This window comes from Varroa jacobsoni, unplaced genomic scaffold (assembly GCF_002532875.2).
Source record: "Varroa jacobsoni isolate VJ856 unplaced genomic scaffold, vjacob_1.0 scaffold_517, whole genome shotgun sequence".
In the NCBI taxonomy this organism is placed as follows: Eukaryota; Metazoa; Arthropoda; class Arachnida; order Mesostigmata; family Varroidae; genus Varroa; species Varroa jacobsoni.
The window spans coordinates 170804-196719 of record NW_019213419.1 but is presented as its reverse complement, the minus strand read 5'-3'; the positions used below and the strand labels follow the sequence as shown (position 1 = coordinate 196719).

Below are 25916 nucleotides of genomic sequence, written 5' to 3'. Positions count from 1 at the left end.
ACCACAAGATGTATAAGTAAAAAAAAATGTACATATCAGAACTCGATCATAGGTTTGCACCAGGTCATGCGTTCCCTTTAAACTAGCCGTACACAATCTTCGGCTGGCTTTGTTCTACGGAGACTTTGTGAGGAAATAATTGTTTTTTTTAATTATAATTGTGTTTTTTAAGGAGTTTGCTTAATTTAGCTTTGTTGAACTTCCTATGTGGTAAGCTATGATTCGCTCACTGATTGACTTCCCATTTCCTATTTATTATAGATTTTATTTTAGCACATACGAGCTGTTTCAGTACTCCTTTGCAGTTAATTTACCTTTGATTAGTGCAAAATCCATTTTTCGTTGCTTGCTGGCTCTGGACTAGGCTTTTCGTTTAATAAACCACCTATAGTGGTGTTCCCATTTTTTCGATTTTTAGGAAACGGTCCTCTGTTAGAAATGCCGCTCTGTGTTTTGCCACTCGCCTCCGTCTCCAATCGAATGTTCTTATAGCAGTTTCTCTGAATCAGTGTATTGTTAATTTGTCCTATTGTTGCCTGTATTAAAAAAATGTACGACACACGAACCGAAACTAAGCGCTGTAGTGGTCCTGGTCATCTACAATTGTCGCCTTTGACCTGTTTATGAAAGCGCGCTTTTGCAGTTGTGGGAGCATCTCTATGCAAAGTAAAACGCCAGAATCTTCGTATCAGTTCATTGAATAACACTAAGAGGCGCGGATCATTTCGGTGTACGCCTACCGATATCGGTCAATTGATGTGCATAACTATTGCTAAAGCAGTTGTGCTCAGAGCCCAAAACGCAAAATACGTTATCAGTAGACAAGTTACTCTTTTTTGTATACGTACCATATAGAAATTTTACTAGTTCTAAGGTGGGCTGTGCTGTTTTCGTAATGCCTATGCCACTTTTTTCACTGGTTTAGGATGAACCGATAGACAGGGCGATAATAGACTTGTTTTCAGGCTGGGATTCGGTACCATATGTGTACCGTATGAAAACTCGAAAGCGTATACTTAACAGGATATGCATAAGCCAAGGATAGGTTGACAAACGCTTGGTGCTATGTATGTTATACCTAGATAAAATATTCGTTGCAATAGCACTGCGCCAGAGGACATGCTAGAAGCACCACCATCAAAAGCGCAAGGCAGTCAATATCACATCGTGTTTCGCCCCATGGAAACGAGTTAAAATTCATGGACCGTTAATAAACCGTTCAGTAAAATCCATTGTGTAAAATAAATTCGTGCTTAATGGTAAACAGAAGATTTCCGCAGATTGCCATCAACGATAATTCCTATGACCAGAAAGTTTCGCAAATATCGATTGAGACAATGTATGCATTGTACTCAGTTTCCCAGTAGAAAAATGCTACATCCTCAAGAGATCGCCGCAATATGACGAGCCCTTGGTTTTTCAAATTTTGTGAAAACGAAGTCTTTGAAGAAATCGCTTCATCCGGCTGTTTACGGCTATCGAACAGATTCGTTTCGCAAGTCCCGTCCATGGGATATTACCATAATTAGGACCCAATATATTCCTCTTGTAGAACAGCGGCACGAGTGTTAAGCGGAGCAACGTACGGAACTTTTATATCCGATTTGGGCCTAATGATTTGCAATATGTATCTAGTGTCTGTAATGTGAAGTTGAGGGGCAACTTTCCGGTTAAGAACGAAGCATTCCTCTGAAACATACTTTTTCACAGAGTTATTTCATACCAGTCCTTCTTCATTGCTGGGTGCTTTTAAGTGCATTCGTATCAAGCTTAATGAATCTACCTCTTCGAAAAATGTGCCGCGGAAAATTTCGGGGCAGCGTGACGCGGGCAAACACACAAACCAGAGAAATGAATAACTAAGTTCTTAGTGTCGCGTCATGCAGTTTGCGATATTACGTAGCGCCGTTCGGGCAACAGGAGGATCAATACAGCATAAAATGGAAGGCAGCAGCAGCAGCGACAATTCTAGCTGGCATTTTGGTTAAAGTTTTATTCATTGCAGACAGGTTATCGCTGAAGTGCGCCAACGAAAAGTAAAAACTGATGATGTCTCCATTTACGCGATTGGTCGCGATACATCGTGCGCTGGCTGTTACTCCCTGGAACGTTGGGAATGGTATTCGCTTCTTCAGATGGACAGCAACCGGCAAGGAAGTCACTGATGAGGAAGTGGTAAAGCTAATCACGAGTCGGGAGTTCATGGGTAAGATGAGCAGAATTCTACCCGGCTCCGAAAAGATTCGTGTGACGTCGGCGGGCCTCGAGGCGGATTTTGAAAATAAATACCCTAACACCATGTATGAAGCTTTGAAATATGCGTCCGAACGGAACACGGCCAATCGAAATATTTGCGGCTGGGTCAATCAGAGGACAAACGCAATCGAGTTTTTGACCTATGACCAATTCTTTGATGAGGCAAAACAGATTAGCATGGCTTTGCGCGAGCTAGGAATACAACCGAAGGATTTTGTTGCGGTTAACTTTGTCAATTCGAAAGACTATCTCGAGATGATGTATGGCGTAACCTCGATGAGCATGATACTTCAGCCCATATATCCGAACCTGGATGCCAGTGCTATCCGAAAAATTCTGAAACAATCTCAGTCGAAAATATATGTCGTCGATACCGAAGCCAAGGCACGCGTAGTTGTCGAACGTGCCCATCAGATGCCCGTAAAGATACTAGTCGTTGCGGGTTACGAGCCCAGCAAAGACCTACGAAATGATGCGCGATCTGTAAGCGTTCAGCTTCTTAGTCTGAGTGACTTTATGAAACTCGGGGAAAATAAAAGATATTTGTTTGCGTTACCCAAATCTGCAGATACCTTTTCCTTGTTCTATACGTCAGGCACTACCGGTGATCCTAAAGGCGCGATTGTCACCCATGGCCGATTGCTTCAAATGTACCACACGGTCAGTAGATTGCTAAAGGTTAGCCCACGTTACCCCGGTGACTACACATTTTGCTTCTTACCCACAGGCCACATATACGAGACGTTGTTTGGATTATTGTGCTTGGCAGACGGAGGAACCGCCATGTTCTGGAGTGGCAGTATTAAACATTTGATAAGTGATCTTAGACGTATCAAGCCGCACCACATTCCCATGGTGCCACGTATCATGAATCGAATCTACGACGAAGTCTATAGTGAGCTCACGAAGAATTTTTTCAAACGTATAGTGTTTATGTATTGTTACCAAAGAAAGAAGCGACTCATATCGAGTAATAAATATAGTCCGATTTGCCACGATACGATCTACGACAGACTTGCATTTCGGAGAGTCCGTGAAATTCTAGGTGGAAGAATATCAACGATCGTAAGCGCTTCAGCCCCTCTTAATCCAAAAGTGTTGGAGTTTTTCAAGGTGACAGTGGGGTGTGCTGTCATAGAAGTGTTCGGTAGTACAGAAGCGATGGTCGTAACCGCGACGAGTCCATACGATTCAACCGGAGGACACACTGGAGGGCCAGTGCCTTCGGTTAAGATCAAACTTGTCGATGTGCCCGAACTAGACTATTATGCCAAGGATGACGTTGGTGAAATATATGTGAAGTCACCATTTGGATTTGAAGGCTACTATAATGACGAGGCTGCAACCAAAGAAACGATACGTAACGGATGGATCGCGACGGGTGACGTGGGTAAATGGAACGCTGAGGGGAAGTTACAAATATTCGACCGCCGAAACGATATATTTAAACTGGCGCAAGGGGAATATATCATTCCAGAGAAAATTGAGAGCATTTACGGTCGTGTCCAAATTTTCGAGGACGTCTTCATCGACGGACGCTCTGACCAAAACTTTTGCGTTGCTGTTGCTGTTCCAAACCAGGCCCTGTTCATGAAGTGGGCCAAAGCAAATAATTTTACACACGAGTTTGAACCTGTATTTATGGAACTATGCCATGATATTCAAGTACGAAAGGCCTGTCTTGAGGAGCTACGTCGGGCCGGAATGGCGCAAGGCCTCAATGAGCTACAACAGATTCAAAATATCTATCTTGAAGCAATTCCCTTTTCTGTTGCCAGCGGTATACTTACATCAACATACAAAGTGAAGCGAAACTTTGCACGAAAGAAGTATGCGCAAACAATAGACGAATTGTACCGGGAAGGCTCGCTGATCAATGGTAAACCTTGACGGTTTACCTCGGTACGATTGTTTCAGTTAAGCTGATACGTGCAAATAGACCAAGATGGCGTGTATGCGACCCAGGTGATATAGGAATGGTCGCAGTATCTGACAGCACTAGTAAATCTTGCTTCTGAATCATTCCCTTTGCAAAAACAGAGCTACCGAGAACGAGTGAAATATTAGCTAGCATCGAGTTCACCTATACTAATATATAAAGCAACCCATATCTGGGTTATTATTCATCAGTTTTTAGGGGCTGATCTTTATTCATCCAGTTTACCACTAATGATTAAGTGAATCAAAATACCACTGAACCGGCACTCAACAATTGAGTGCCGGTTACATCTCTGATTTAGTCTCAGAAGTGAACGACGGAGTAGATCAGCTCGTTAGATATAAACGCGATTTTGCCGCGCAGTTTGGCTTGACTCTAAGTGCAATAAACATTCGCGGCCAGAATAACATACAACCGGTTCGCTTTCGAAGGAGACAGCGCCATCACCGACCCCTCGACGGACGGAAAGGGACGCTTCACAGACACTGTATTGTTTATTCTAAGGAACTTGTCATCAAGAATATAGAAAAAATATCGCTTTATCGACCTCTACTATTTGAGTTACTAGAAACGTTAATGCAAAAAGATAGCGTAGCAGATGTACGCACATATTTACTATATATGAGCTATCTATCCAATGCTAAGCACCCCGAGTTGATGGAGAGCAAATATACCATCGCTTCTTGCAGATGCTCCACGTACAGATAATCATACCATTTATCTATTAGTATCTAAACATCCTTTACCTGAATTTATTCTTCATTCAGTCAGCTGTTTTGGTGATTAGTTCGAAATAGGGTGCAGTTACATGGACTGCCCTTGCACGCGCGGACCAAAACGCTATATTTGTTCGATTATTTCACCCTTTGGTGACTAACGCAAGCACGTCTCCCTAAATGTACGTGTTTGTACGTACGGACCAGTTGTGGTGGGTTACGCGACAACGCTTTTAGGGCTTAATCAGTTGCTAGATTTTTTTTGCCTTGACAGCTAATGAGTGATGCTGCAATGATCGGCATGTGAGTATAAAATCTCTACATAAACGAAAGAGTTTATAGCCATTTATTATTCAGCACTACCAGTGTCAGTTAGTATGTTAGGTCTGGAGCTTGAAACACTCGACGTATCGGCGCTATTACTCTTTAAACTGAAATGTCTCGCGGTCTTCGCGATGATACCACAAAGACGAAAAGACACAAAATTTTACATTGTAATTTATCAGAAAAAGCTGCTGTACAAATAGACCCAACCCATTAGCCACTTCATGTCACTGTTGCTAACCAAAAACATGTGGCAGTCACACAAATAATGTCTTTCTTGTTAATTTACTATTTTACAATAAGATATAACTCGTACATCGTCTTTGATATCCCCAAGTATTTCGACCGAAATCAGTCTGATTCGGTAACGTGGCATCGCCGCAGAGCAAAATCCGAACTCGCAAGAGATCCTGATAGACGCTGATAAATTTGCACAAGCGATTGTTAAGATGTAAAATATACTTACTACAGTCTAACTTGTGGACCTTGTCCACGATAACTTATTCGTTTAGCAGCCGTCAAATTACGTTAGGAGGAATACATCTGATTTTGTTTGTGATTATTTATATTTACGATATATATAGTAGTCAAAAGGACGACTCTTTTCCGCTTGCTAGGAAATCCTGCCAAGTAATCGATAATTAGCGTCTACGTTGACCTCGTCGATACTACTGTCAGTAACGTTCCTATTCTTTACGGATAACTAAATGGTCCTGGCAGTCTAATAGTCTGAAAACGATCTATACTGTAGACTATATAAGATATGCGCTCTAATCACCGGTGAAGATATGACCCCGTACGGCGGCACGCCGCTTGGTCTTTCTCCATTACTAATATTCGATTTAGCTTACGCTGAATGGCGAGATTTGCATATTGATAACGCCGTATCATGACGTCCATTGGATAGCGAAACCGTATTGTGAGTCCTATTGGTTAAATCCAACTGCTAAATGTCCTGAAACGATCCTTCATTTTATTTATCAACCATTCCTATCACTACAATTACATAAACAGTGTTATCTCGAACGGGTCGGATCGGAATTGCCACAAAGAAATAGAGAATATTTTAGCCTGAGTAAGATCGTTGAAGCAGATGGATCTATGGATCTAAAGGAGATGGAGGTATCTATCTTAGGGTAACGGTCGTATTGTCTTACTTCTAGTAGGAGGAGATTTTAACTCTAACAAAAACGCCACCCGCGGGTTCTGCCCTGTGCCTTTTTGCTATTACTCTTAGTTCTACCCGTATTGAGATAGAAGGCTAATCGTACCTGCAATAAAGATTTTGGTGATGAACTGTCTTAACCTAATCGTCCTTTTTCTTACCAATGAACAAAGCTTCCATGTAGGACACAGTTTTCGTGAAAGTATACATGCCTACATTTGATATCGGCGCGGACGGTACTGATGCCCGTCGTGATCTTTTTAGACGGCGGCGCGCCACCGTTCCCAAAGACGAAATAAGAAAGTAGTTGATGGCCTCGTTTTGCGCCAAATTAAATTAGCATTATGATCTACGAAAAAAAGCGAACTTTCCGCGTAGACTTCTCAGGCAGTAACTCAAGCAGCCTGAAAAATCTTCAGATTCGCGCTGGATTCAAGCAAAAAGGTAGAGTAGCGAGACAGACCGCTAGTGCAATTGCTAGTAATCAATACAACCGGAACTTGCACAAAACAGTTTACTTTTAAAGGCAGAGAAGTTAATTAACTGGTGCTAGGTGCCTGGTTTATTGTTGCTATAGTTAGCCAACAGCAACGGGTTTGCCAAAGGCGCGGCCGTACACGTTTCCGTGGGTCTCGCCTCGTAAAAAAGATCTCGCGTGAAAAAAAGTAACAAAGATAGTACCGACCCGCAGATTCTCGCGCTTTTACGAGAGGTCACCCACATAGGTGTATCAGTTTCTAGTCATAAAAACTGTCAAAAATAGAAATATTCCATTTATTCACGCCATATCCGATACGTGAAGTGGCCAACTAGTATACTGAGTTGACCATCTTGAGATAGCGATTGACGACGTGAACTTTGGTATTGCTAACTACGGCTAGCATTGACACTTTGATACGGCCAAAATGTCCAGAGCTACCAGAGCAATATATGTTTTTACGTGTACATGAGTATGTTTTGTGGTCGACGGGTTTTTACGCTTAAAGTCACCTACACTCGCAGCAACTGTTCAATAATTTCAGACTTTCCAGCGTGGGAAAAAGTTTCTTCGGCGATTATTAGGTGTATTTACACCTTCTAATGAATACCCTCATGGAGAAAGCTAAGGCGCCCTGTGCAGTAAACAAGAATTTGCCTGGACACTCGTTGGGTTCACGAGATTTATGAGACAACTTATGCTAAATTGCGTTCATTACGGTAGATAGTGCCCTAGGTTCCGCACATTGTCATCTGACTACGTCAAACCCGACCTATATGACCCGAATAGTCGGTAAATGCGAAATTGTTCGAAATTGAGTGGAGATGCTAAATCTTCGGCAGGTGGCGGGCATGTTCAATGATTGTTTAAACCTTAGGTTGTGTATGCATAGAATGAAATCGTAAAAAATAAAACTGGTCTTGGAGAATCCCAGAGTTTGACACAGGGTAACTACCAAAACATTCAATACTACGGCATTAGAACGAAGACGAACACTGTTCTGCTGCCTTAAACGCGAATCACACCATGGGCATCCTTGGACATTCTCAAGTCACCTGGGTCCGTTAATTCCTGCCCTGAAAACTAGCTAAACAACATCTACAGTAACGCAGAATGAAACCCTACAAAAAGATGTGCCATTGCCGTCATCAGCGGCTTTGAAGATGTCTATATATATATAGATTAGTGGGCCTCCGACGAATTTCGCTTGGAAACGGACAAAACCTTTGTTAGTCTCAGTAGAAAGTGGTCCGCTCGATTTCTAACAACCAGACCTGTCTCGCAAGCCTCCTGTTTGCTGCCCGTATTGCTGGTGCCAATCTAGTTGCTCTTCACGTATCTAATTCGGATCCATGATAAAAACATATCGCTTGCTTCTCGTCAGTTCTGGCTTATTCGGGCAGTCGTTGCCTTTGTTTACCCTTGTTCGTTATACTTGTACATTGGTAAATGTCTCCAAGCAATTTTGATCGCTCTTCAAGCGTTACAGCTGCCATTAACTCAAGTGGCTCAGAAAGCACTTTCAATTAGGAAATAACATCGAGTGCAGTTTGCCGTGACGACGCTGACGATATCAGCCACTCGACCGCTCTGTCCTTAACACTACCGACTACACGTTTACGTGCCTAGAGGCTCCAAAGACAATATGGCATGTCGTAGTGATAACACTCATAAATCATAATCTGTAAAGGATCCCACCCTCAATCCCATCTCGTTCCATTATTTGATATTAAGTACTTATTAAGTAAATGAAGTCGCTGTTCGTTTATCACCATTGTTAGCGGACATGTACCCTACTCTTTTCAAACGCCACCTCGTTCCGATGTTCTACGAATTCTTTTATTTATGCATGGTAATATCCTTTAGCATGGCATTACTTTGACCAATACAGTAGAGCAATTTTCTTCGAAATTTTGCGATAAGGATTACATCGCCACAAAGTGAGCGCCACCTTTCATAAGGTGGTACGCCATTTGCAAGCGCTTAATCTCAATATCTATTCCCTTTACGTTCCTATAAAAGTACGGATACCAGCCTTTATTTTTCGACGGAGCCCCGTAACTGGGTCCTAGCTCTTCTCGTGAATATGAGACGGATCTGTTTTTCTACAAACGGCGCTTCTCAGCAGAAATAACACGACGAGTAACAGATCACTGGACGACCTGCCTGAATGCCCCAGCCTTACAAGCCTCTCTTCGGCTTCTGGGCTTATTTATGAGTCGAGATGGGTACACGCTATGCCACCCGGCCGTTGAAATTGATCTCAAGCCCATGATTATATCACCAGGCGAACTGGATAAGAACAGAATGTCCACGAAAGCGTTGGACTTCTCATGTCTGAACGCGGTATTGAAATGCCTAAACGACGGCTATGGCGAACACATCGATGCTATATGTAAGGTGAAGATCGAGCAATTACTTTTCGCATTTTCAATTTCCTCAAACTCGAACATACAAATCGCGCAAACTGCCAAAGGCACAAAAATTCCGCACAACTGAGTGAAGCCCAAACTTGATCCCATCAGTCTATTGGACAGAGTAAGCCATACCCCGAAAATGTAATCAAATTATCCAGCAGCAGGACCTAATTGAAAAATGGAAATTATCAAGTAAGTAAATAAATCGCGATAGGAGTGCATTTGCAGCAGGATGCTTCGATAGTTAGACAACCCCGTAGAATGGCAAGGATTTTTTAAGAGATTAGGGGGGCAATTTAAGAGATTATTATAGGCTGTGTAAACATTTTTCGAGACACTCTATGTATATATATATTATAAGTGAAAGTCGGCGGAATGCAACAAAGTCTTAAAGTAAAAATATTATTCACTGCCTGTACCTATGTACAGTACACTGAGATTCTTTTTTTAGCTAGACGAGAGAGCAATGGAAAACGTTACGAAGTGCAACATAAATCACTTTTTTTTCAGTTTCTGATGCTGATTTTTCTAGTAAAAAAAAAAAAACAAAAAAAAAAAAAGATATAGACAAACTTGGTCGATAGTTGTGCTACCCTATGAATGAGCATACAGAAGAAAAAGCTTCCCTGAATACAATCTAAATTTTGAATATCTTCATTTAGCCTGCTACTTATTAGCCAGTCGACACAGTCGAAAAGCTTCATAAAACAGCTGAGAAGACGAAAAATACAACGACAAACTATCTTCTGGAATCTAATTAATAGTTGGACGCTTGTGGATTCCTTCTCATAATGTACAGCGAGTTTTGCAAGTAAGACATTTTTGAACCGCCCACGTCTGGAAGCACTATTTTAACTGTTACCGTTCCCGTGGCTTCTTATGAGGAATAAAATCGAAGCGCGGACTCTAATTATGACTATCGTTCACAGACGTGTGTAATCGCTATTAAGCCAGTGAACAAAAAGACGCAGCTCGACGAAAGAAGATCGTGACCAACTTTCAGATTCAGCGACCATTCGTCACCCGATGATATACAGCTCTTCGTAGTAAAGTAGCATAGCCCGCGTCTGCTCGCGTCGGACGTTTTAAGCGTCGACACCGACGATCAGACTGTTACTATTGTGCGAATGACTTTAGCGGTAACAATTCCGTGCAGCAGAAATAAGTCTAGCAATAAGATAGAGTCGCCATGTAAACGCATTGCGTGTACTCTAGAAAAGTTGAACAGGTGAACTTCATTGAATTTTACTTGAAATAAGAAAGAAAGCAGTCATCTCTTTCGCCAGTATCGATAGTAGGTGGCCGCTACTTCTTAACAGAAGTTTTTACAGTTTCAGCTGCAGCTGTATTTTCGACGTAACGATTGAAAATACGCGCTGGATCATTGTACCTATCTGAAGCATTGAACGTAGCTTGAAATGAGAAATGCCTCCATAGCACAAACGTAAGATTGTGAACGTTGTTCCAATGGCTGTCCTTTGAATCTTTTCAGCGTGACAGTTAACTGCCGAACAAAACAATGATGACTGAGTTAAGAATGACAGCTATGGCTCTTGCTACTTGGGGCAGGGGAAACGTTTTTACGTTGTAACACCTAAGATAGATGAGATAATAGACACGAAATAATGTCAAACCTTGTGTCTCTGGCGGCCGACACGGTGGGGACCAGTAGACTTCTGCATTTAAAAATGAAAAATTATTTCTGCAATTACCCTGCATTTAGCAGTGGGTCAATAAAGATCTGTCTTTAGTTATATCGAACAGAACTGGTTTCCAGAAATAGACTTAGAAGCAACGAGGCCCATTTTTCTGTCATGACGCTAAACTATTTCGAAGCCACGCTCCATACTTGGAACCAAACAGCTTGGAAAAAAGCAACTCTAAAAGCTTCTTCACAATTTTCAAATTAAGGACGAATATTTTCCAAGATAGTCATATATCTTGCCAACGTCGGCAGGCGTAAGTATTCTAACAAATAACTGTGTCCCAGTATAATAATTAAGACGTTGGTCTTTAGGGTTACGTTTAGCGGTATGAAGATAGCGAAAATTCGGCTGTTATCCTCTAATTTGCCGCTCTGTTTCTTATACTACCCGATGATTACCCATTTTGGAATGAACGTTTCGCCTAACGCTAAGAGCTTCGTCTTCTAAACTGCTCAGTGAATATGGTTATTCAAGCTACACCAGTGCGTCTGCTGTGTTCATAAAGAAATGAAACACGTTGTTTCGTTCGGACCCTTTATAAAAACGTTATCCACAGCCAAACGGAATTACAAAAATGGTGATGATAGGTCATTATAATTTCGGCGCCAGAAAGACGGTGAAGAACCCCGAGCGAGGTCCTCTTCATTGGAGTACACTGTTTCATGCTACCGCAGACCAGCCAACGTCAACGAAGCTCAGAAAAGTTGACCAGCTAAGTGACCTTGTTTATATTCAATTATCAAAAAATTGCAAGTGTCCTCTGTCTGAAATTAACATCTCGACACAGCAGCCATTTGTTTTTGATGAAAATCTAAGCTATTTAACCTTAAGATTTAAATGTGAACACTTAATAGAAACGATATCTACTACCCTTACCAATAAGTTCAATAGCCTATAATATTAGTCTCTGCGCTTTGGATGCTTCTTGCCACCCATCGCTGGACGAAATGTTTATTTACAGTTAATCCGTTTTACACTCTACACATTTTTTGTACATTTTACATCGGCTTTCCGTTTGCTTGAAGACACCTTTCATATTCCGAGTGTGTCGTTCGTCTGCTGTTATATGTTCTACGTTATCCAGCCCTTTGTGCTGGAAAGGTCCTTCTATACAACATAATAAACATACATATAGGCAACTTTTCTTTTATAGATACTCAAACTATAAAAATCTCCGTCAATGAAAACCCGCACTTGTTCTAGAATTGGGTTTTACTTCGGTGGTCATGTCAGAAAGCTGTATATAGTTGAACTTGCTTCAAGCTGCCTGCACCACGGTGTTATGTCTCTAGGGCTACTATGGTGAGTCACATTGGATCATTTTATAGTATCATACGCATCGATATCATACAGTAGAACTTTTACACGTGGAAAATAAATGGTGGAATTACTCGATTATAGAATTAAAGCTCTGTAAAGAGAGGGGACATACCAACTATTAACATGAACAAGACTGGACTGAGACTTCGGCTATTACCAGTCAATCCGTGTTCATAGAGTTGCCAGCTTTTAAGTAACTGATGTCGGCCTCTATTAATGGATCCGTTTCGATATCGATTATCACAGATATTACACAACTCTTAGTAAGTACATCTATTCTATCTGTCGTACCTTTCAAACATCTATAGTATAATATTGGATTTACTTTATTTATTTTATGTACTGTACATATGCTCACTTATATTAGACAAGAAAGCTGCTCATTTAAAATAGCCCCCGGCTTTGGCAAATTAGGGAGAAACTGATCAGCTTCGTCACAGCCGTTTGGTTTCACTTGGTCCTAATAAATGGCAAGATACTTATGTGTACGCCTATGTATAGATACGCCTTTCCCCCCTCTGAGTACTGCTCGTTAATTGTGGAAAAATTTTATCAGCGATATTTGACAATGTTCTGTGTTGTTCTGCGACGACTTGACCCTAGCAGCGGACTTGATTAGACGGTCCGTGTAAATGACTTTCTTATAATTTCATCGGTCTACTGTGGATCGATGATCTATAGGCGCGCGTTCACAAACAAGCGTCTCTTTGTGTAGCTATTGAAGGCATCTTTGCTAATGTTCGCTATCAAATAGGCATGCCTACCGATGCTATATCGGGGCATAATGGATTCCGCTCGCGCGCTTTGGGTAGCGCGTAACGAAGCTTGTTCCAGAAGTCTTTTTCGCCCCATTGCAGGAGTGTGCTGTGCTTGATCCAGGTCCGAATGTTAAAGTCCAGCTCACTATGGCACATTCGACCCACGAATATTATGATGATTTTTTGGGGATTGTTGTGCAGAGCGTCACAATGTGCTAGCTTGAATTCGTAACCGCACCAGTCGTTCTTGAGGAAGCTTTCCGATATTACAATTATCGTTTTTCGAGAACTTTCAACTGCCTCGCGGATGGCCTCACTTAAATACTGTCCTGTCATTGGCAGGTCACGGTGATGTAGACACAGGCGGTAAATGGGTTTGCCTAATTCCAGTCGGGAGGCAAGTTTTTCAGCCACAAAATCTTCATCTGATTTGCTGTACGACACGAACACATCAAATAGTTTTTCCTCTTCGATTGATGGATGACAGAACATACGAATTCCGCATCGACTGCGTAACCCTACCCCTGATTGATTGCGGCACGTCAAAACAGTTACGAGCACGGCTGCTAGCAGTAGAGGAACAATGATGAGGATATAGGTCGATAACAGCGAGTCGCCAAAAGGGAGAAACCGAACTTGCCTTGCCAACGATGTTGCTTTGGATAGGCTGTGACAATCAGTTACGTTGAGCTCCCATAGCCGAAGCGCTATCGTCTCATTATACACACAGGACATATCAGCTATGTCACTCACAGTGTCACCTCTCTCACGAATATAAATGGCAAGTGGGTTCGTAAAATCACAACTACACGTCCAGGGATTTAGGGCTAGGCGGAGATCGATAAGGTGCTCAGTGCGTCGGAGGGACCAGATCGGTAGCATGACTAAGTAATTTCGGTCAAGATGGAGGACCTCAAGGCTCCTCAGCTGTGCGAATGTGACGTTGTTCACGTACTTCAGCTGATTATTGGATAGATAAAGCTCACGTAGATTTGAGAGATTCGTGAATTCCTGACCACGTAATGCCGCTATTTGGTTATCTTCTAGATGTAGCACCCGCAGTTTATGTAGGCTAGCAAACGTTCTCGGCTCAATTACAACAATATTAGATTGATTAGCTAAAATCACTTGAATATTGTCCCGATGAATAAATGCGAGCGGCGTCAATGTATCGATGCTATTTCCGTCGAAGTGAAGCTCAGTCGCGGCGAACGGAAGTTGTTTAGGAACGGCGGAGTGTTTGCCCGAACCGCAGTCGACAATATTGGTAGTCCACGACAGGTCGTGGTAACAGGTACAATTCTGCGGACAAATTATTTCACAGGCGCAACTTTCAAATTCGCAGCAATGGCACAAAGGCACACAGCGACGTTTGTACGTACACAGAAATTCTGACGGTTTTAAACTGACTAGAGGTTGAACGTAAGCGCTTTTACCGAAACCCGCTTTACACTTAACGTTTTCTATGTCGATAATTCGCGGAAACTGACGTATCTCCTTAGCTGAAAACCTTGAAGGAACTTGCAGCTTTTGAATCCAGTCCATATGGCAATCGCAGAGATACGGGTTGTTGGAAATAGCGAACTCCGGCAAAGGCCGGTGCGTAGGAACCTCACTTACTTGCAGCATAGCCATCTCGACGCCTGGAAGAAGATTGTTCGTCAGATCTACTCGAGTCAGGTTATGCTTTCCTAAAAACGCGAATGATTGAAGTCGTGTGATGCTGTTGTTGTTTAGGAATAGAACTTCAATGTCGTTAGGTATAGAAGATGTATCGATATCGGTAAGCCGATTGGATGAAGCATCGAGTGTGCGTAGCTTTACGTTCTGTACGAGCTCAAAATAGTTTCCAAGTGCTTCTATCTGATTGTCGTGGATATCCAGCCATTGAAGTCCAGTTGGAATTAATGCGTAATCAAACCAGCGCAGTCGGTTTGCGGATATATTGAGCATAATCATATCATGTAGGCTGTTAAATAGGCCGTTTGTATCCTCAATCTCGTTGGAATCGAGACGAAGAAAATGAAGTCCAGAAATGGCGTTAAACGTATCCTGTTCAATATTTCGAATACGATTCCGTGCTAGGTTAAGGTTACGCACCGTCGCTATATTATAAAAACTACGTCGATTGATGCTCCTAATTCTGTTGGCCATTAGGTTGAGCGCGTGGAGATGGCCTAAACCTTGATACGGTGCATCTGTTACATCTACGATTTCATTTTCCGACAGATCAAGCGAATGCAGTCGTTTAAGTGATGAGACAGCTCTAGGAACCTCTTCTAGGTTGTTGCCGGACAAGTTGAGTTCCTGGATAATGGAGTTATTCTTAAAGGCGTAATCGTCTATTTCTTTGAGGCGATTATTTTCCAGATGTAACACAGCGATGGCTGTGAGTCCCATAAATAAATCAGCGCTAACCGTTTTAAGACGATTGAAGCCTAACATTAGGGCGTGTAGATTTTCAAGTTTGCTAAATGTGCTATCTTCGATGAAGTCTATCAGATTATTCTGCAGGAGCAAAGTTTGAATATTGATGACGGAGCGAAACGCGTTAGAATGGATCCGTGTAAGACGGTTATAGCTAAGATCCAGATGAGTCAGGCTCGAAGGAGCCTCTGATTCAAGCCATTCCAATGATGAGAGCTGATTATGAGCAAGGTCAAGCACTGTGATTTCCCTAAGTCTAGCTAACAATCCGGGCGGGAGTGCACTGAGCGAATTGTTGCGCAAATATAACTTCGATATACGTGGCGTCGACTGAAATAGAGAGCTTGGTAACGCCACCAATTGGTTGTGTGCCAAATCGAGATACTTTATATAAACTAAGCCGAAAAAAGCGCTAAACTCAACCCTAATAATTTGATTATAGCTTAAATATAATTCCCTGAGATTGGTCAGAGCAACAAAGCTGTGCTCTGATAAAATTCGAAGGTTATTGTGCGTCATGTCCAAAACTTCAACGCCGAGACTACATTGGCCTTTCGAGTGAGAAAATCCGGTACTAGCTACGCTAATGAACCTGTTCCTCGTGAGATTCAGAAATCGCAGTTGGTCCATGCCACACAATAATTCTTCAGGTAACTCCTCGATACTGTTTTCACTAAGATCTATGCATTCGATTTTTTCGAGGGGTTTAAGGCTCGCAGGCGACAGGCGCAGTGACCAATTATCCGCCGGTGAATTAAATGTCTTTATCGTAAGGTTCTTTAAATTCGAGAGACCGACGAACGCTTCTGAAGGTAACGACTCCAACTTGCACCTTTCGATATTAAGAACTTGCAAATGGCGCAGATGTTTAAATGAACTGTTCACCATCTCGCCTTTGAGCAAATCGTCATCGCACTTAACGGTAAGTTTTACCATTAGGCGAGGCATGATCAGTGAAAAATTTGTCGGATTTGATCCGCCCTGCAACGTACACACGTTGCAGGTCATTGAAATATCTTTTGTTTCAGGCATTACCTTCCAAGAACAGTCTTCAGGGCTGATATAAGCCGTGTTCGCAGACGCAACAATTATAGCCCAGAACTGGCAGTATAACATCGCCAGCCTGATGCTCCGAACGCTTGTAGAACTCATGTCGCAACACAGATTACTTCACGCACAGACAATGAAACGAAATCCGTATCTGAAAACGAACGTAGTTTTTCAGACGATATTCATCCGGTGATCTTAATGTTCATGTTACATCCTGTCGCGTCGAAGGCTTTATTTTGCTCTGTCGAATCATGTCATACTTCTCTTTTAAGGAGTTAAAATTTCGAACAAATCACCTTGAGAGATCATCATTTTCTCATAGTTTCAACAACTTGATACGACTGTCTGAGTTTTTTCCGGTAACTTTTCGCCTCTCCTGTGAGAGTAACGTTACTGAAACAGAAACTGAACGACAAAGCAACGCTCAAAATCCCCCCAGCCCTCTCCCTTCGGATGGCGCCCAAAATAGGGAAAGAGCTCACACCACCCACCGTCCGTCAGGGAGAGGGTGATAAGCTACCCGCTGTTTGAGAGGTGAAAGGATAGAACGATTCGACACTGGGAAGTTTTAACCACTCTTTGCTATAAGTAGCTTTCTTTTTTTAGTTAGCTGAAGCTGGCAGTTTAAATAAGGAAAAAAATCTATTTAGTCATCAATGCAAGGAGACTAATTGATCAGATCGTAAATGTTTTAATGTAATAAAATGAAATATGGATATCCTTTGTACCTTACACAAACGACCCAGAAGTCTCTTTTTCATCGCACATTGGCTTCAGCCGCGAAGTATCCACCGGACCCCTCAAGGGAGAGAGAAACAGATAGGTAGATAAATAGACAGATGAAAAAGTGAGAGAGAGCGAGCGAGCGAGAGAGAGAGTGTCGTGTGATGCGGGTTGGATGCGAAGAGAGCAAAATGTTTATTCTTTTATTTATTTAGCTCGTGTATGACGCTCGTTTTGTTGTAGGTTACAACTGTTTTTTCTTCATCTAGTTTTTTGCCTAGCTTCGACGAATCAAAGCCGCCTACAGACTGTTCTTGTAGCAGAAACCGCGAAATGCGTACGGATCTTCTGTAGAAATCGACGATTATCGCTTCGCGATAACGTTGCATCAGATCGGGAGATATTAGGAGGACTTCGCCATCGATTATCGATGAAAGCCCTAGTGTTATCGCTGCAGGATTAATAGATGCGTCTACGCTTGTGAATTTTTGTTATTTCATCTTCTATTGAGGTAGTTCTATCCTTTGTTCTTTCTGTTCCACCGAAAAGCAGCTCTGTATCCATGGAATCGTCACCGCCTTACCGGCCTAACGCATTTCCGCGGCCTTCATCATGATGCCAATCATAAGCTTGTAGAAACGTTGGTTTCGCTATTCTGCCTGTCGACAGGACGGCGATCCTGTGGTTCGTCATCGTCAGGATTCGAACAAACGATTGCAAATAAGTACTTTTACAATGCAGATTCAAGAGAGTTAGTATAGCTGACCGGTGTGGCCGCGCCATTTTCGGAACCGTATTTAATTATAGCGCTATGAAAGGGGCGTGCACCACGTCCGATACAGTTGTCGCTATATAACATCTCGTCGAATTGATAAAACTTTTGCAGGTATTCACGAAAAACATCTACAACAATGTGTCCGCATTCATCTAAAATGGGTTTGTTCCAGTGGGGCAAACATGGTCTGAAAAGCTATTGTACCAGGAATAACAAACATTTTTTGATAGGCGAACGCTTGAAAATAGCTACGTATCCCAGGACAAATGGCATGATCGAGATAAAGGATCTACATAACAACAAATATACCTACCTTAGATCATGTCAGTCCCCTTAGAGTGTACTCACAATATCCCAATCAGTACCAACAGTTTACCAACTAAACCCCCATATTACGCGAGTCTAGTAAAGCATAAAAACCAAATCTGGCCTTCACTGAGTATAAACACGTCTCGTCTCAATTTTGCCAAACTATGCTATTGACTGCGTAGCACCTAACACAGGCTGGATCTCGCAGCTTCACCAAACTCTCGGCGACCTCGACAGCAACTTTTGTTCTCGTTGCTGTTTTTAGTGGTGACCTCCGAGCACTTATAGAACGAGCTGCATTCTGAACGCTAATCCTTCGCCATCGTCGCAATTAAAACTCCAATTGTTTTCTACATGCGTGTTTTTTTTTTGCTAGAGGCCTTCGCTTCTAGCAGAAACGCGATACTAGTGATCGTAAGTGATTTGGATGTCCCAGAATTGATTTGTGTCAAATCATGACATCAAGAATGAAGGTCGAAGCTTTTTACTTTGCCAATGACGAAGAAGCGAAAGACGAGTACTTGCTTGACCCTTAGAAACGAAATATCAAAGTAACGATGGTGAACCTGCAAACCCTTTGAACTGGCCTGCTTCTCCTGACGTCACGGTAAATTTAAAAACCAGACAATGATGCATAGTTAAACATGAATGTCTGTACGCGTTACTTCTGTCTATGAACTCTTCGGTGATACATTACAACGACCTCATCGCCATGGGCCAAAGTGCTCACCGAGCCGATGAAAGTGTTCACAAAGCATCAATCATTGCTGATTGGTTAACTCTCTGGGTGTAATTTAGAACGACAATAATAACGATCACAGATCTGTCACTTGAATCGTAGGCCGCAAAATCTCATCGATGACCATTTAGATGCCACTCTACGTTCCGCAGTACAAGAGACCATTTAGCAGTTGAGGTCCAGCGATATCGAAAACCTCTATCGACAACGTAAACGTAGATTACCCTGTAAGTCGACGTCCATGCGTGCTCGAATAGAGGTATTTTAAACCTTAAACGTATTTCTAGCCAAAAGTGTTTCGAAATATCTGTAAAATATGGTCAAACAGATTAGTTGGTAAGGCTGAAAATTTCCTGGCCGCTGCGAGCCTTATTAAATAACTATTTTTTTTTATTGTTCCAGTGAATCATATCATACTAAAGCAGTGTCGTCTTAGCAGAGGCAATCGTATGTTTCAAACAATGCCCTAGATAAGTTCTCTGGATATAGTTTAGTTTGCAGTTATCGAATATTTGTTGTAGTTAATTTTTAGTTCTGAATCACGCACGGATAGTTTCACCAGTAAATATTGATTGCCCAATTGACCACGAGGACCGGATGGAAAATTGCTCAAGGAGCGTCCTTTGTCCTTGTCAGCTCTGATATTCGAAGAGGAGGGAGAGCGTACATGTAGTATGCTGTGAGATCAGATTAGTCAAAAGCTGACTTTTCGAAACGAATGAGGCATGCGCGAGCTATTAGTACTCACATATAATAGAGAACAAATGTTTTGATCATTTCTCCGGTTAATCAATTGTTATCGACGAATCTGCCGTTTAGACATCTTTGGATAAAGACTCACAATTGCTAATCTAGCTTTTCAATCAATTGGTGCTATTCACAATCTCATCACACACGGTCTCTCCATGTAAAAGGTCGAACTAATGAGAGATGCTATTTGGTGTAATCACTGGCAGGCCGTCGCCTTGTTAAAGACGACGCCAGTCATCATAACGAAACACTGCTATTTTTAAAGCGACATAAGGCAAAAAGGCTTGCTATATTTTATAAATCGGATACGTGTGATTTCCCTGACGGGATGCACCAATCGTATGCGCAGTGAGAAATCTAGAGATCGCTTTGAAGTCAATTGAATAATTAAAATAATAATAATTGAGATAATTAAAGATAGGAAGTGTCTTACAATTCATTAACTCATTTCTCAACAGGTAACGTCCAATAACTGTTGAATCAGTGAAAAATCCGTGAATATAGAAGATAGGTGAGTGCCTTCATAGAAAAGATGTCCCGATAGAGACGTTTAAAGCGACAGTCTTGCAGTACATAATTTTATCTAGTTTGATTGTCCTTGACTATGACATCGTGTATCACGAATGCAAACTTAAGAGTAAACAACCGTCAGGATAAGCTGTATTTCAACTCACGCACGAGTGCGCTTTATAACTTTATAACAGAATCAGGAAGTAACTAGATACAACAGATGTTTTCGTCGACGCCCCTTCTCCCTTTTAGAGAACATGCACATAGAACCTATAGAGTAGCACGGAACTAATTACTTCTAGAAAAAGCTCACAAAAAGCCACTGCCAAGAACCAGTCGCTAGAACGTTTCGAATAACGTCAAAAAGCCACCCCCTAAACATTTCCGCTAATCACAGGTCTTCGACTTTCTTGTGAGGCAAATTCGATGTTTCGATTCTCGTCGATCCCGTTTTTCGTCCGTTCGATTTTCGTCCCTTTCGACTCTAAAACATCAAAACATTCTACCGCGTTTCATACAAACGCTCGCCTTTTCACCCATCCACAAACCACAAAACAAGCCAGAATGTTCAACTAGACAAGATGCAGCTATGCTTCACGTTTCTTTCTTAAAATGATCGGGCCAACTTAGTAGAGGGGCTCTGTGTGCGATCTGATAACAGGTTATCGGGGCGCGGGGTATCGGTTCCCTGCTATACTTCCGGGAATGCGGCGTTCCTCTGCAACGTGACCTCGCCTAAAGATTAGTGGAAAGGAAACGCTATAACAAAAAATAACGCATTAGAAAAGTGTGTTTTTTACAATGAGCAGTACATTGCATACGACGCCATCGTAGCTATGAGAAGGCATGGAGCACCGAGCATTGCATCGTCGTTCCCATATCATAGTTGACCACTGAATTTTTCGAAGCTCGCATGCTCTCTTTTCTTGCTTTGTTAAGCAGATCCTATATAGTCGGCTTTGTTAATTCACTGGAACAATCGATGGGGCCATACCAGGGTGGCCGCAAGTGGGAGAGTGGGGCTTTACATGAATAGAGACGAAACGTACTTGCACATCTCACAGCCTCCAAGATCAACATGTCGAATGTGGTTATTACATAACAGGAAATCACCTCATGCGAACGCAATATACGAAGACGACGGCCGTAAGACAGAGCATCTTCCACTATTGTTTGACCGGACACCACACTCTGGCGGTATATGTATCCATATCCACTCATGGTCACATTACAGGAGAAGCTGGCCTGACGAGAGGTTTCCACGAACCGATACAAAATATATGAGTGCTTTCCCTATGTTCCCTTCCTTCCAAATGAAAACCTGACGTTATGGATCATTACGGCAGATTCGCACGAGTCACCTACTATATCAGCGGCATGGCTCGGTATAGTTCGGTATATAGATCTTTTGGGGGAACTGGGACAAAGACTGTAGTAATCGAGGTTCAGGAACCTAGACATTTTGCAATGTCGACCCCACCTATTAATGTTCGAGTCATCAAAACGGTGAAAGCGCTGGCGCAGGGTTGTACAAGGAGGGATTTTTTGTTATTATAGCCAGCGCTAAGCTGTGTCAACCTTTCGATATGTGCACTAAACCTAGAAGTGCATGTATTTTTCCTATCGAACCCATCAGTCTATCTAAAGAGTTAATTTCTCACCCAATGATTCGTTCAGTGCACCATTCGCTTCAAGCAGGAAATCCACTTTGCCAGATACAGCTGCCGTTGTCATAGTACTTCATAATGAACGCTCAGTTTCACGTACAACGACAGCAATGCCGGCGGATGCTCAAACTAAGAGACCCTTAACGTAGTCGTTCGCTGATCATCAAACGGGGGTCTGAGGATCACGCCCAACCCAATCCAGATATGTTTTAAGCCACTTCATTTATACTGTTAAACATTTAATGAATGCGAAAAAAATGTAGCTAAATTATCTACGAAACATATCCTCTCGATTTCTATATCACTCGATCAAGTTTTACTGTAGAACTAGGGACATCAATATGATTGCTTTACGTAACAACATTTAGGTTGCATAGATCATGACGGCTCGACAATAATGATCTAAGTTTGCTAAAGCCTATTTGGGATTTTTTGTCTAATTACAAATGTCCTTAGTATAGTTCAGCGACTAAGGAGGCCTATCAAGTATTTCTTTGGTTTGAAGCATAGGGGGAACGGGCTATGTGATGCGGAACTATTTCAAGTGTTTTATCAGGGCTATTATTCGATTGAAAGTTTACGAAGAAGTTCTTGAATGAGATAGTTTAAGAGGATTCAGTTTTGCCGAACATGGTTATCGAAATGATTCCTTTTAGAGAAAAGGATCCCTGAACAGTCATTAGGGTTTTCGTTGGTCGAAGAAAGTTTCTGGGTCCTACAACAGACGGCTTATTTTGCACATCTGCATCTGTAAGTTTAGCCCAGTTTATGTTCTAAACCGAATTCTCCATCGATGCGTCAAGTAAATGGCTTCTTATTTAATCAATCGAAAGAAAAAACACGTTCTTGATCACCGCGTTTGTCAGGAAAAGGAGATCACTAATGGCTAATCGTAAAGCAGCCGAATGTTGCGATGTCTAAAAGAATCACAATTCAGGGCAACGCTTTCCTCCCCCATAGCTATAAACTGCTCAGAAACATGAGCAGATACTCGTCGACGAAGAAAAGCGAAACTGATTCTTGAAATAAGGTTTCTGTCTCTCCCTACCGATTTTAAATAGTTCGCGCGCATCTCTAGATGCTCATTACTGCGGTCAAGTACGCTGTACTGCGGAGGCACAAAGCAAGCCGACGAGGCCGGCACTTATGATCGGGCTCCCCTCATTAAAGGACAGGGATGCTCATTAATCTTCAAATAGAGAGATACAACAAACATGCGCTGTGTTTCTGCTTTTCACGCACTACATATGAATGGTTAGTAGTAGAGTAAAATAACTGCGAAAGCCAGTTTACTTGCGCAGAACTCTTCAGGAGTTTAGAAATGTCAGAATTAGAGGAGAAAAAAGCCGGCTCAGTTCAGCTTACGCCGTGATACTTACGCAGCCCGAATCGAGAACAATAGGATCGAAACTACTCTATCGCTGTTTTCTTGTCAAATGTAATGCTTGTCTACCTATCTGAACATCTTTTTCAGCAGCATGTGAGCGCCGAGATCGCTATCTGCATGTAAAGTAATTCCTTGTTAGATAGACATGTTTTATAGTAAACGGTAGCTTACGAGACGTCTCAAAGTATCCACTAGAGTAGTGATAATCTTAATGATTGATAGCCTCCGGCAGTCTGTAGGAAGGAGTACGGTCATCCTATGATCAAACAAATATCTAAAACGAAAACATCCCCTGTTTGACAGAAAGTCGCTCCTGAGAATTTTGAGCCGCGTTACCCTTCGCGGCCAGCTAGGTAGCATTGAAAATAGCACTAACATCAGTAGACTACAAACTACAAACATAAACGCATGCGTTCAATAACAAAATATCAAGGTCCACAGCTTGTGTACAATTCATTATTATATTATGCAATTCAGTTCCTTTATTCTCCCTCAAGCTTCAGTTTCTTTTTTTATTTACTGCCCAGCGACCGTTTGCGTTTCTCCAGCCCCAATATCATTAATTTCTAAAGATGTGTCGTGTAATGAAGTGGTCCTTGTCTTACCTTGTTCGGATTACCTATTCATGCAACATGGCGTAACTCCGGTTGTAATTAAAAACTTACATTGTACTATGACGTCGTAATGAGTAACGTATTTTTCTGCTAATTTCAGGGACACGTTATGGTCAAGGTTCGAAGGCGGGCATAGATAGACTTTGTTTCGCCAGCTAGCCGTCCGTCTGATGGAATGGCGTAAAACTCGAAGCATGGAGAGGCGATATGGACATCTTACCGCGATTTAGCAGCGAATGGATGAAAAATTTTACTTAACCCTACAATATCAGAAATAATGTTACGACATATGGGCAATGAAATAGTTTGAGCGAACAATTTTTATGTTCTATATAATAGCGTTTCATATTCAAGAGTATATAAATTTGTCCGAATATTAGAACGTAATTGTTTCGTTCCAGATAACTTCAGTGCTTTGATAGGACCGATTGGTTCAACTTATGATACTATTAGTTGCTTTGTGGTAAAACGTTTTAATTCGGCCTGCCAGACTGGACATACTCACTTTGAACAATCTGTGTTGTAAGCTTTCATAAAATCTACCATAGGACAAAGATAAAAGTGAAAAGTACAACTATAGTCTCATCACAATTAAAAACATGCGTTTCTTAAGAGGACATGGGTCGGATACGAAGCTAGCGTTTTGCTTTTATTGGCCTTCTGACGTGGATTTTACGGCATCGATCTGTACCCCCATGAATGAAAATATTTTCGGAACTTTGTTGACCAAAAAAGCGAGTATCAGTGTAAAAAAATTATCGATTATGTGTTAAAAAGGAACCCTTAAAAAAATGCTTGCTATATAGTTCAAGTGTAATTAGAAGTCTACCGGAAGGTCACGACGTTATCGCTGGACGCTTGTAATACTCAGGTGCTTCTTCTCACATCCCTATATAGAGTTCTCGTAGACATCGCTACCTCGTTTCTACATATAGTATGGTGATTGGCGTTGTTGAATAACTGTGCCTTCTTTCATAAAGTTTAACATTAATGGATACATAAAAGGAAACCAGTTTTTAGTCTCGCTACAGGATTTGGCCAAGAGCGAGTGTTTAGGTAAATTGCCGACCGCACATGGTTGCAGTCGATAATGCTTTCTGCTGCGATTATGTTTATCGATAAAGGCTGATTATGTCAAATTAAAGCACCGATGGTGACTGTCGCTTCGTTTGTTAGACCAATTTCTAATATTCTAGGGTGATTTTCCTAGTTTATAGATACGCAGTGTAAAATGTGCCAGTGCTAACTACCAAAACGGATCCTGTTTCCCTGACCATTGTCAACCTGCTACAATGATTTCCGCTCACTCTTGAGCTAGCAAAGGCATATTTAGAGACTTGCTCATTATCGTCGTCCAATTTATTATAAGCGTCATTACCAGCGTCATATAATTCGTTAGAAGAAGAACGCGCCTTACCTCGTACGTAGCTGACCACCGGCCACATAGTTACAGTCGCTGCTTTTAGCTTTCCTAATTAGCAAACGCGTTTAGTGAAGGTAACGTTTTAATAAACGCTTTTTTTGTTGAGCTTCTTTTGGCTTGCCACTCGAACTTGGCTATCCCGGAATCAGCGTAGTCGACTAAATCTACATGGGTCCTTTTGTTTACGCCCGTTAAAGCGATTTGGTTGCCAATTTTTTTCTTTTCGAAGACGGGCTCGTGACAACAGCGACATAACTGGCAATCCTTCCGCTAGAATCATTGCTCAAAGTACACATAATGAAAAAAGAATGTTTTTTACGAATCTTATTTGAAGAGCTAATGAAATGACGCCGTTCATCTACGCTGGTCTGTCCTTCACTATCCGTATGCGCCCCGTCGATCCGTTCGGCCCATTTCAAGCTTTGTTACTGTATTAATTGAACGCCGCTTCGCCCACACCTAT

The 25916-nt window shown here is 41.9% G+C and overlaps 2 protein-coding genes across 2 annotated transcripts; one reads left to right on the top strand and one right to left on the bottom strand.

The window, feature by feature from the left end:
- The first annotated feature begins 1447 nt into the window (after positions 1-1447).
- LOC111261088 (long-chain-fatty-acid--CoA ligase 1-like) lies at positions 1448-4388 on the top strand. The gene has a single exon (XM_022834310.2). The coding sequence runs from the start codon at positions 2047-2049 to the stop codon at positions 4144-4146; it is 2100 nt and encodes a 699-aa protein (XP_022690045.2). The 5' UTR covers positions 1448-2046; the 3' UTR covers positions 4147-4388.
- A 7508-nt stretch (positions 4389-11896) lies between these two features.
- LOC111261087 (toll-like receptor 6) lies at positions 11897-16237 on the bottom strand. Its single transcript, XM_022834309.2, has one exon. The coding sequence runs from the start codon at positions 16134-16136 to the stop codon at positions 13068-13070; it is 3069 nt and encodes a 1022-aa protein (XP_022690044.2). The 5' UTR covers positions 16137-16237; the 3' UTR covers positions 11897-13067.
- Between the last annotated feature and the right edge of the window lie 9679 nt (positions 16238-25916).